At 39.1% G+C, this 12,696-nt stretch overlaps 1 protein-coding gene across 3 annotated transcripts in view; it reads right to left on the bottom strand.

The window, feature by feature from the left end:
• Positions 1-9,527: 9,527 nt before the first annotated feature.
• OFD1 (OFD1 centriole and centriolar satellite protein) overlaps positions 9,528-12,696 on the bottom strand; it is a 53,997-nt gene continuing 50,828 nt past the window's right edge. For all 3 annotated transcript variants that reach the window (XM_072816005.1, XM_072816004.1, XM_072816006.1), the window contains 3 exons: positions 11,197-11,349; positions 9,962-10,029; positions 9,528-9,678 (listed from right to left, as the gene is read on the bottom strand). In XM_072816005.1, the coding sequence (XP_072672106.1) occupies positions 9,636-9,678; positions 9,962-10,029; positions 11,197-11,349 (264 nt within the window). In that variant the 3' untranslated portion in view covers positions 9,528-9,635. The remainder of the gene's footprint in view (positions 9,679-9,961; positions 10,030-11,196; positions 11,350-12,696) is intronic.

Here is a 12,696-nt window from a genome sequence, read left to right on the forward strand (position 1 = left end):
GTTGCTGGAGGGGAGATGGGTGGACAATGGGCTAAATGGGTGATGGGCATTAAAGAGGGCACTTGTTGGGATGATCTGGGTGTTATATGTAAGTGATGAATCACTGAATTCTACTCCTGAAACCAATGTTACACTATGTTAATTAACTTGAATTTAAAAAAAAAAGAAGAGGCCAATAATAATAGAAAACTTTTCCTTTTAACAAAGACCAAAAAAAACCATAAATTTTAATTTTGTACCAGGATAAATTTTTATTTTTTTAAAGATTTATTTATTTGAAAGAGAGAGCAAGTGAGGGAAGGGGCAGAGGGAGAGATTATCTAAGCAAACTCTCACTGAGTGTGGGGCCCAACGTGGGGCTCAACCTCACAAGCCATGAGATCAGAGCTTGAGCTGAAACCAAGAAACAGACACGTATATAACTGAGCTGCCCTGGAACCCTAGGATATTTTTGATTTATTAAAGCTTATTTTTAAATGAATTCATTTTAATCTTAGCCAGCTTAATTACATATAAAATACCTTTCCCAAGATTCCTTTTCCACTAACCTTCTACAATTTTCTTTGTCCACTTGTCTGTTCTTTGCTCTTTCCCTTTCCAAAACAGCCTGCTTTCTCTTAGGATAAAATCACTTTGATTCTCCTCAACAAAATACACATCCATTCCTCATACCTCCTTTTACTAAAAGCACACATCCTACTTTCTTTGCACACTTTTCATATATAGTTTTCTTTCATCCTTATTATTTGCAGCAGGTGTATTTTTACATGTGTTTAGAACTCTTAACCCTTAGGATCCCTAATTCCCAGCAAAAACTGAAGTGTAAGCAACTATGGATTGCAAATTTATAAATATATTTTATGACTAGAAACATGTGCTTTTCTCATAGGACATTTTCTCAGCATGGCATGAAGTGTGTTCACTAACAGACCCAAATATCATCAGTTTCTCCGTAATAAGTCAAAAGTGGATAAGTCTATTTTCAGTAATGTTTTAATATTTTATCTCCTTTAAAAAAGTATCCAGATATTCAATGAAATTCCATCATTTAAGTCAGCAAAACTCTCAAGTTTGGAGATTTTTGGACCAAAAAATATCCGAGGAAGCTATTTTTAGCCATACATGCCATAAAAACATAATCATTGCACCTAAAAACTTTTTTTTTTAAGATTTTATTTATTCATTCATGATAGACACACACACAGAGAGAGAGAGAGGCAGAGACAGAAGCAGGCTCCATGCAGGGAGCCTGATGTGGGACTCGATCCCGGGACTCCAGGATCATGCCTGGACCGAAGGCAGGTGCCAAACCGCTGAGCCACCCAGGGATCCCCCTGCACCTAAAAACTCTTATCCTACTTTTGTTTATATAGTCCTGTTGTTCCCACTAATTATGTTTAGATCACTCACAAAAACTTCATGAGACATTAGACAATGCCAGGCATCATCTCAAGCAAATTTTCTTGCTGACAGATTTTGTGATAGAGATAACATAAACTTTATTGACTAATAAACCCAGGTAGAATAAAAGTTACGTATCTGCATTATAGTCAATGTTGATAATTCTAAGACATGTCTGTCTTAATTAAACCAACAAACTAGCTTTTATTTACTGATTATCCTGGATCATGTGAACCCAAGAAACATCTGGGTTAGTTTAGTTAATTTATATATGTACTTATTTTTCTTTAAGCCAATTAAATAGAGCTCTTTACAAATTAATTTTGGCAATATTATAAGTAGAAAAATACAGACATAGACATATGTAAACAACCACAGAGATAAGCTTTATTTTTTATTTTTTTAAAGATTTATTTATTTATTCATTCAGAGAGAACGAGGCAGAGACACAGGCAGAGGGAGAAGCAGGCTCCATGCAGGAAGCCCGATGCGGGACTCAATCCCGGGTCTCCAGGATCACACCCCAGGCTGTAGGCGGCGCTAAACCGCTGCAACACCAGGGCTGCCCTAGTTTAAAACAAAACAAAAAAACCTTAGCCATGTCTCAAGCACAAAACTCCTAAGAATGAATAGCTGGATCCAAATTGTGTTTCTAGAAGATGGATTAAGTTTACCTGCTCAAAAAAAAAAAAAAAAAAAAGTTTACCTGCTCAGATGGCCAAAGTTTGTGTTTTTTCATGAAAGATTTTTATCTGCATGCTGTTAAAGATCCTTTTTAATTTTTTAAGATTTTATTTATTTATTTGAGAGAGAACGCAGGAGAGAGCGCCCAAGTGGTTGGGAGGGGTAGAGGGAGAGGGAGAAGCAGGCTCCCCGCTAAGCAGGGACACCAGTGCAGGGCTCCATCCCAGGACCCCAGGACCATGATCTGGGCTGAAGGCAGCCGCTTAACTGCTTAATTGCTCAACAGACTGAGCCACCCACGCACTCCAAGGATCCTTTTTAGAGCTGTTTTTGAAATCATTTTGTCTTTTAGAAGCTCCTGCATACCACAGAATGCACTCCATGGTCTCTGAGAGGGTTGGGATCCTCTCTTTACGGTGGCCCTTCAGGTGGATTTATCTAAGTCAAAGTTTCCCCAGAATGGACCATCACAATTCCAAATTATCCAGAAGTTTGCCTATTTTTCCACAAAGGCCACGAGCCTGGTCCAAGGACTAGGGTGAACCTATCCTGCCTTTAGATTCCCTAAAGTGTCTTACCTACAAGGGACCCTGTTTTGAACAGCTGTTCTGAAACAAGGGAATAATGTGTTTTACCCCCGCTCTCGGACAGGATGGGTCACTTACCAAGAAGCTGCAGCAAACAGAAAGAGGACAAATAAAAACCAAACCTCATTTTCTAAAGAGTTAATTCCAATTCTTCTCTAATTCTTAAAATCCTCACCAGGCAAGGCAGTGCCTCCACAGAAACAAAAAATGAATATTGAATAAAGTCAGAGGGCTTAACCAAGGGAGGGAACTCCATTGGAGAGGAGATTTACCCAACCAAAAGAAAAAAGCCATCTCAGGGAAGTGGAGAACACAAAGGGCTTAGGTGGGTACTGCCATTTGTTCTGAGGGTTGTTAGTTCCTCAGGTATTCATCTCCTTCAGATCCCACTTCTGATCACTAAGTAATTTTGACTTTATTTTTTTTTAAGATTTTATTTATTTATTCATAAGAGACACACAGAGAGAGAGAGAGAGAGAGAGAGAGAGAGAGAGACGCAGGCAGAGGGAGAAGCAGGCTCCATGCAGGGAGCCCGACGTGGGACTCGATCCCAGGACATCGGGATTTTCCTTCCTCCTGCTAGAGCAATAAAGTAAACTTTTTCTGGCATAGAAATGAAGTAAGCTGTGATGAAAAGTTCACATGTGGGAGAGCTCCCTGCTACAGGGCTTCCCAACTCCATTCTAAGTAAGATTTCCCTTTATTAATTTTCACTAATCCAACAGGAACATAAGACATTCTTAAGCTCACACAGAACATTCTTCATGATAGATCATATGTTAGGCTACAAAACAAGTAAAAAAGTTTAAGATTGAAATCATAACAACCACAATGGTATAAAACTAGAAATCAATTTTAAGAATAACTGGAAAATAACCAAATACATGGAAATTAAACAACATGCTCTTAACCAACAAATGGGTCAAATAAGAAAGAAAGAAAAAACATCTTGAGACAAATGAAAAGGGAAACATAACATACCAACACTTATGGCATGTGGCAAGTGCTGTTCTAAGAGAGAAATTTAGAGCAGTAAATGTCTATGTTAAGAAACAAAAAGCTCAAACACAAAACCTAACTTTACATCTCAAGGAACTACAAAAAGAAAAACTAGGCCCAAAACTAGCAGAAGGAAGGAAATACAAAGATCAGAGCAGAAATAAATAAACTAGAGACTAAAAAGACAACAGAAAAGACCAGTGGAACTAATAGCTGGGTTTTTTGAAAAGATAAAACCTTAGCTAGATTTAGCAAACCTTAAACCCTTAGCAAAAGAAAAAAAAAAGGACTCCAATAAAAGTATAAATGAAAGAAGAGACTTTACAACTGATACCACACAAATATGCAGAGTCCTAAGAGACTATTAGGAGGAATTATACCCCAACAAACTGACAACTTAGCAGAAACGGATAAATTCCTCCAAATCTACAACCTACCAAAACTGAACCATGAATAGAAAAATCTGAAGAGATTAGGGTGCCTGGGTGGCTCAGTCAGTTAAGCATCTGCCTCCGGCTCAGGTCATGATTCTGGGGTCCTGGAATCATGTATGGCTCACTGCTCAGCAGGAAGTCGGCTTCTCCTTCTGCCCTTCCCCCTGCTCAAGTCTCTTTCAGATGAATAAATAAAATCTTTTTAAAAAATCCAAAGAGACCAATTACTAGTAAGGAGATCAAAGCAGTCATCAAAGCTCTTCCCACAAGAAAAGTCCAGGACCAGATGGCTTCACTGGTGAATTCTAATAAACATTTTCTAAAGAGTTAATTCCAATTCTTCTCTAATTCTTAAAAAAAACAAAAACAAAAACAAAAAACAAAAAACAACAAAAAAAACCAAAAAACCGAACACTTCCGAACTCATTTTACAAGGCCAGCATTAGCCTGATATCGAAATTAGATAAGAACTTTATAAAAAAATAAAATTACAGGTCAACATCCCTGACAAACATAGATGAAAAAAATCCTCAACCAAATATTAGCAAATTGAATTCAAGAGTACATTAGAAGGATTACACAACACCATGATTGAGTAGAATTTATTCTAACGGTTCAAGGATGATTCAACATCTGCACATCAATCAATGTTCCGAAACAGGAACAACAACACATGAACTACAACAAAATAAAGGATAAAAATCATATAAGCATTCCCTTAGATGCACAAAAAGCATTTCACAAATTCAACATCCTTTCATGATAATAACTCTCAAAAAATTGAATATACAAGAAACATGCTTCAACACCATAAAGGTCATATACAACAAGCCCACAGCTGGTATACTCAACTGTGGAAAGCTTAAGTTTTTCACTTAAGACCAGGAACAAGACAAAGATGCCCACTCTTGCCACTTTTATTCAACACAGTCCTTGAATACCAAGCCAGAGCAATTAAGTAAGGAAGAAAAAAGCCATCCAAATCAAAAAGTAGTAGTAAAATGGTCTCTATCTGCAGATGACATGATGTTATATATAGAAAATCCTAAAGATTCTACTAAAAGAAATTCTAAAACCATGAATTTGGTAAAGCTGCAAGATGGAAAATTAATACACAGAAATCAGTTACATTTCTATATACTAACAATGAAGCATCAGAAGAGAAATTAAGAAAACAAGACTTCGTACAATAGCATCAAAAAATATTTAGGACTTGGGCAGCCCCAGTGGCTCAGCGGTTTAGTGTTGCCTTCGGCCCAGGGCCTGATCCTGGAGACCTGGGATCAAGTCCCACATCGGGCTCCCTGCATTGAGCCTGCGTCTCCCTCTGCCTGTATCTCTGCCTCTCTCTCTCTCTCTCTGTGTCTCTCATGAATAAATAAATAAAATCTTTAAAAATATATATTTAGGACTAAATTTAACCAAAGAAATGAAAGATCTGAAAACCATAAGACATTAGAGAAACTGAAGATACAAATAAATAGAAAGATATTCCATGTTCATGGACAGGAAGGATATTGTTAAAATGTTATACTCCCCACAGTGATAAATATATTCAATGCAATCCTTATCAAAATTCCCAAGGCATTCTTTCACAGAAATAGAACAATCATAAAATTTGTATGAAATCACAAAATAAAATAAAACCTCAAATAGCGAACGCAAACTTAAGAACAGCTGGAAGCATCACACATTCATATTTCAAACTATAGTACAAAGCTGTAATAATCAAAATAGTATGGTAGTGGTATTAAAAACAGACATCTAGATCAATGGAACACAATGGAGAGCCCAGAAATAAACTCATGCATATATGATCAATTAATTTACAACAAATGAGCAAGAATATACAAGGATATGTAGAAGGAAAGGGGAAGAAACTATAATAAGTGGTATTGGGAAAATTGGATAGGCACATGCAAAACAATGAAACTGGACGCCTATCTTACACCATACACAAAAAGCAACTCGAAATGGATCAGACTTGAATGTAAGACCTCAAACTGTAAAATCCCTGGAAGAAAATATAAGAGGTAAGCTTTTTTTTTTTTTTTTTTTTTTTTGAGGTAAGCTCTTTGACATCAGTCTTGGCAATGATTTTTTGGATTTGACACAAAAACAAAAGCAAAGATAAACAAGTGACACTACATCAAATTAAAAACCTTCTGCACAGCAAAGGGCACTATCAACAAAGTGAAAAACAACCTGTCCAAGTGGAAGAAAGTATTTGCAAACCATGTATTGGATAATGGGTTAATATTCAAAATACATAAAGAATTCCTATGACAGAATAGCAAAAAAACCAATCAAATTTAAAAATGGGCAGGGATGCCTCGGTGCCTCAGCGGTTGAGCGTCTGCCTTCAGCTCAGGGCCTGATACCCCCATCGGGCTCCCCACATGGAGCCTGCTTCTCCCTCTGCCTGTGTCTCTGCCTCTCTAGGTCTTTCATGAATAAATAAAATCTCTAAAAAAAAATTAAAAATGGGCAGAATTGAACACTTTTAAAAGATTTATTTAAATAATCTCTACACCCAGTCTGGGGCTTGAATTTACAACCCTGAGATCAAAGTCATGTGCCAGGCACCCCTGAACAGACATTTTTCCAAAGACAACATAGCATGTACACGAAAAAGTGCTCATTACTCATCAGTGGAATGCAAATCAAAACCACAGTGAGACATCATGTCACACCAGTTAGGGTGGTAACCATCAAAAAGACAAGAGATAGGGATCCCTAGGTGGCGCAGCGGTTTGGCGCCTGCCTTTGGCCCAGGGCAGGATCCTGGAGACCTGGGATCGAATCCCACGTCGGGCTCCCGGTGCATGGAGCCTGCTTCTCCCTCTGCCTGTCTCTGCCTCTCTCTCTCCCTGTGTGGCTATCATAAATAAATAAAAATTGAAAAAAAAAAAAAACAAAACAAGAGATAGGGATGCCTGGGTGGCTCAGCAGTTGAGCGTCTGCCTTCGGCTCAGGGCATGATCCCGGAGTCGCGGGATCAAGTCCCACATCGGGCTCCCTGCATGGAGCCTGCTTCTCCCTCTGTGTCTCTGCTTCTCTTTCTCTGCCATGAATAAATAAATAAAATTAAGAAAAAAAAAAACAGAAAGACAAGAGATAAGTGTTGGTGAGGATGTGGAGAAAAGGGAACCCTTATGCACTGTTGGTGGGGATATAAATTGGTGTAGCCACTGTGGTTAATGGTATAGAGGTTTCTCAAAAGTAGAAACTAGAAGTACCCTATGATCCATCAACCTCACTTCTGGGTACTTATCCAAAGGAAATGAGAACAGGTTCTTTAAGAGATATGTGGACTGCCATGTTCACTGCACTAGTGTGAACAATAGTCAAGATATGGAAACTTAAGTGACCATCAAGGGATGGATGAGCAATGATGATATGGATATATATATAATGTATATGGATATACATATGTGTGTATATATACACAATGAAATGTTATTCAGCCATGAGAAAGGATATCCTGCTCCTTGCAACAACACAAATGGACTTTGAGGGCATTCTGCTAAGTGATATAAGGCACAGAAATACAAATACTGTATGTTCTCACATAGGGAATTTCAAAAAGGTGAACTCATAGAAACAGACTAAACTGGTGGTTACAAGGAGCTAGGGAGTGGGGAAGAGATGTTGGTCAAAGATCACACACTTCTAGTTACAAGATGAGTAAATTCAGAAAATCTGATGTACAGCAGTGATTACAGTTAATAATATTGTATCATATACTTGAAAGTTGCTATGTTTTAACTGTAAGTGGTGATTATGTGACATGATGCAGGTGTCTGCTATGGTGGTCATCATTTTGCAACATGTAAGTGCACCACATCAATGCTTTTTTTTTTTTTTTAAGATTTTATTTATTTTTCATGAGAGACACAGAGAGGGGCAGAGACACAGGCAGAGGGAGGAGCAGGCTCCCTGTAGGGAGCCCGATGCTGGACTCTATTCCGGGATCATGACCTGAGCCAAAGGCAGATGCTCAACTGGTGAGCCATGCAGGTGCCCCTTCATCAACACGTTCTATACCTTAAGTTCATGCAGTGTTACAGGTCAATTTTATCTGAAAGCTGGAAGAAAAAAAAAAGACATTATGAGGTGGTGCTGGAACAGATGATGCCAAGTTCCTAGTGGCAATAGGACTCAATGTCTGATATGCTAAGTGTGATAATGATGAGGCTTAGACAACTTATTTCTTCAATTACTTCCAAAGATATACTGCTATGAAAAATTCCTTAGAAGCCCAAGTAGTAATAGACACCAAAAAATCACCTTCCCACTTTGTGAGAACTCAGTGACCTTTACTAAGCATCACTGGCAAAACCAATACAACCCTATCTATATTTGTACAGGGCAATGATCTCTGGGACCTCACTGAAAAGATGAACTAGACAACCCCATCCCATGGTAGGAGCTGGGGGACCATCGGTTAGCACTTGTCTCATTCCCAAGGAACCCCTCCAGTCCAGGCAAACTGGGTGGGTGGTCACCCTCAGGGTCGTTCTGTGTGGCACTTTTTGGTGACTATACTGGCAGTGTCATAAAAGCTTTTCCAAGATGCTCCCACACACAAGATGCTGCCTTGTGAGGTACAGGTGTGCAAAGATGAAGACAGTTCTGCGGGTGCTGTGTGAGAGTGCAGTTATCTTATTTTTTTCAATATGTAGTTTCTAAAGGTCATTCTGGAAATGGACATCCAATGGGCAACTCACTGAAAGTTGTGGGATGTCCTCCACAGGAGCAGCTCCAGAACAGCTCAGTTTAGAGGCAGCACTGGTCTCCCATCCTGGCTCTGCAACTTGATGGCTAGGAGACCCTGATCAAGTCACTCACCTCTCTGTGCCTCGCATTTCCTCATCTATAAAATGTGGAGAGTCACGGTACACGTGCTTCGTATCGATAAGAATTAAATGAATTAAAACATGAAGATTTAAAATCGTATCTGGTACACATAAAGTGCTCAGTAAATGTTATCTTTTCTTTTTACCACCATCATCTAAGAAGGGGTCGTGTTCACTCTCAAGAAAAAAAGATGTGAAAAGTGAAGACCAGAGGGGATACTGTATTATTTCTAACACCTGCAATGGAAAAACCTGTGTCCTTATTTTCAGGGATAGATCAGATGGAGAGTGTTGGGGAAGATGGTCTCCTATGTGACCGGCAGTGGGGGGCCGGTAGCCAACTGCAGAGGAAAGGAACACAGCTGAAACTTTCAAAATGTAAGCCTGGAACTTGATCAATAAGTTTTTGAGCAAATATAACCTATAACAAAAATGGGGGGGGGGAGCACCTCATTCTAATGTCATGCAGAACCTAAAAAGGAGAAATTCTAAAGAGTTGTTACTTGACTAGATGATTTTTGGTTTATATACTATGGTACCAAACAAAATTAGGAGAAACAAAATTGCATGGGATTACACACATGATGTTTATTGAGAACTTCGTCTTGTTACAGAGAATTCATAGCACTTTAGTTACATGATTTGGGTAAGATGCTGGACAGCAAACACGGTTACCAAAAGTCATCTGGTTCTTCAGGAAAAAATCCCCTGAAACTAAATTAGGGAAAGAAAAAAAAACTGTGATTTATTAAATTCTTGTCAAGTTTATTCAGGGATCTTCATAATGTTCTCATTCTTTCTCTGTGGGGTTTCTGTCCTTGCTTACAATTGGTCTCAGAAGCAATTTCACAAGTTAAAAAATGCAATACATTTTTAAGTAACTAATTTTGATTGTTTCACTAATTTCTTACAGGCTGACTTCAATATCTGAACGAACTTGGCTGACACACCAGCAACATAAAGGTTTGCATAGAACATCACATTGAGGAAACCATACCTTTCATCTTTGTCACTAGATGGCAGTGTGTCCACTTCTGAGCCTTCTCTGACAATTTTCTTTGAACTCTGATACAAAAAGGGGAAAAAAAAAACTTTGAAATTACATATATATCTATTTTATTTAACACTCTGATTTCTGTAAGAACTAATTTGAGATATATATACCCAATTCAAGAGTCTAAAAAAGAGGTCACGTTTAAACATGAAATTCAGCAAGCTGGGCAGCCCAGGTGGCTCAGTGGTTTAGTGCCAACTTCAGCCAGGGGTGTGATCCCGGTGACCTGGGATCAAGTCCTGAGTCGGGCTCCCTGCATGGAGCCTGCTTCTCCCTCTGCCTGTCTCTACCTCTCTCTCTTTCTCTGTCTCTCATGAATAAATAAAATCTTTAAAAAATTCAGCAAGCACATCAAAATAAACTATCTGGTATACATTCTCAACATCCACAGTTGTGACTTAAGTAAAATATTGAGGTCTCAGACAGTACTAATGCATTCATTATTCGTGGACAGACTTTTCATTATATTTCTTTTTCTTTCTTTCTTTTTTTTTTTTTTTTTTTTACTATTTTATTTATTTATTTGACAGAGAGAAAGAGTACAAGCAGAGTGGTAGGCAGAGGGAGAGGGAGAGGCAAGCTCCCCACCGAGCAAGGAGCCTGATGATGGGCTCAATCCCAGGACTCCAGGATCATGACCTGAACTGAAGGCAGATGCCTAACCAACTGAGCCACCCAGGCACCCCTTCTTTCTTGTTTTTAGAATAATGAGACATTCCAATTTTTATAAAATTTGACAAATCAAAACCTCCTCAATCTTTACTTAAGCAAAAAGTGATGAAATTTTGTTGTCACGACTGTAATGTTATCAAAAAGACCCAAGGCTCTATTTGGACTGTGGATTTTTTTTTTAAATTTTTAAAAAGATTTTATTTATTTATTCATGAGAATACACAGAGAGGGGAGAGAGAGAGGCAGAGACACAGGCAGAGGGAGAAGCAGGCTTCATACAGGGAGCCTGACCTGAGACTCGATCCAGGGTCTCCAGGATCACACCCTGGGCTGCAGGCGGCACTAAACTGCTGAGCCACCAGGGCTGCCCTGGACTGTGGATTTTCTATGCTTTCTACCATTTTGTCTCCAATGGCGAAGGCAGATTTGGGTTCTATAGTTTTCAAACAAACCAAAACATCCCTTGGCACCCCCCTCCACAGAAGGCTGGTCCACAGTGTCAGCACCTTATCTGCCATCTCCTGGTCTTGATTCTGCTGAATAATTTTCATGTATTTCTCTAAAAGATTTTCATCACCAACAGCTTTCTCCTTCATTTCTTCAACACTCAATTCTAACTCTTTTTCCATTTCAATCTTCAATGATTCTTCAATCATCCTCTGTGGAATAGACACCAACAAAGGAAATATACAAATACATTAAAACTTTTAAGTGTTTAAAAAGGCATGGTAATAGAGTCCTGATCCTTTAAGTACATCCCGCATACCAAAGAACTATTGAAGTCACTGCTACCAAAGGGGGGCAAACAGGTCCTCTCTATTTTTTTTTAAAGATTTTATTTATTTATTCACGAGAGACACAGAGACAGAGAGAGAGAGAGAGAGACATAGGCAGAGGGAGAAGCAGGCTCCATGCAGGGAGCTGGATGCAGGACTCGATCCTGGGACTCTGGGATCATGACCTGAGCCAAAGGCAGATGTTCAACCACTGAGCCACCCAGGCACCCAAAACAGGTCATCTCAATGAAGGAAGGGATCAATTTGCCTAAAGTGTCCTGTGCTTTACACCAAATTAACCAGGAGTCCAAGGAACATCCGTATGGAAGATGAATTTCAGTAAGACTTGGGTGTGAGAAGAGGCCAGAGTAATACACATACCTGGCACCAGAATCAGAACACGGAAGGCCAGAAGAGAACCAGAGGAAGGAGGAGGGCAGGGGAGCCCCTGGAGGCCACTGTTGACCAGCAGTCACTTCCCTGGGTTATTCTAGTCCCAGGCTAGCTGACCTTAGAAGTCTTTCTTTTCTTTTTTCTTTCTTTTCTTTCTTTTCTTTTCTCTTCCTTTCTTTCTTTTCTCTTCCTTTCTCCTTCCTTCCTTCCTTCCTTCCTTCCTTCCTTCCTTCCTTCCTTCCTTCCTTCCTTCCTTCCCTCCCTCCCTCCCTCCCTGCCTTCCTTCCTTTCTTTCTTCTTAGAAGTCTTTAAACCCCATTTAAAAAGAGAATACCTAAAGCAAAGCCAAGCCTACCTCCTTTATGGCTTATTTCCAGGACCAGATGAAAATGCTGCAAATGAGCTTGCAAAAGCTCCCCTTTGTTGCTGAACTTCTAAGGTCTATGTTATTTATACACAACCTTTCTCAGTGCTCTTAATAAGCAAAGGAGAAGATGGGGATGCTTACATTAGGCTTTTAATAATACTAAATTTAATACTACTAAATACTTTATACTACTAAAATTTGTATGGAACCGCAAAAGACCGCAAAAGACCCCCACATAGCCAAAGCAAACTTAAAAAAGAAGAACAAAGCCAGAGGTATCCCAAGCCACTTCAAGATATACTACAAAGCTGTAGTTATCAAAACAGTATGGCACGGGCACAAAAAATAGACACATAGACCAATGGAACAGAATGGAGTCCAAAAATAAACCCATGCTTATATGGTCAACTGATCTACAACAAAGGAGGCAAGAATATACAGCAGGGAAAAGAAAGTTTCTTCAATAAATG

This window comes from Canis lupus, chromosome X (genome assembly GCF_048164855.1).
Source record: "Canis lupus baileyi chromosome X, mCanLup2.hap1, whole genome shotgun sequence".
In the NCBI taxonomy this organism is placed as follows: Eukaryota; Metazoa; Chordata; class Mammalia; order Carnivora; family Canidae; genus Canis; species Canis lupus.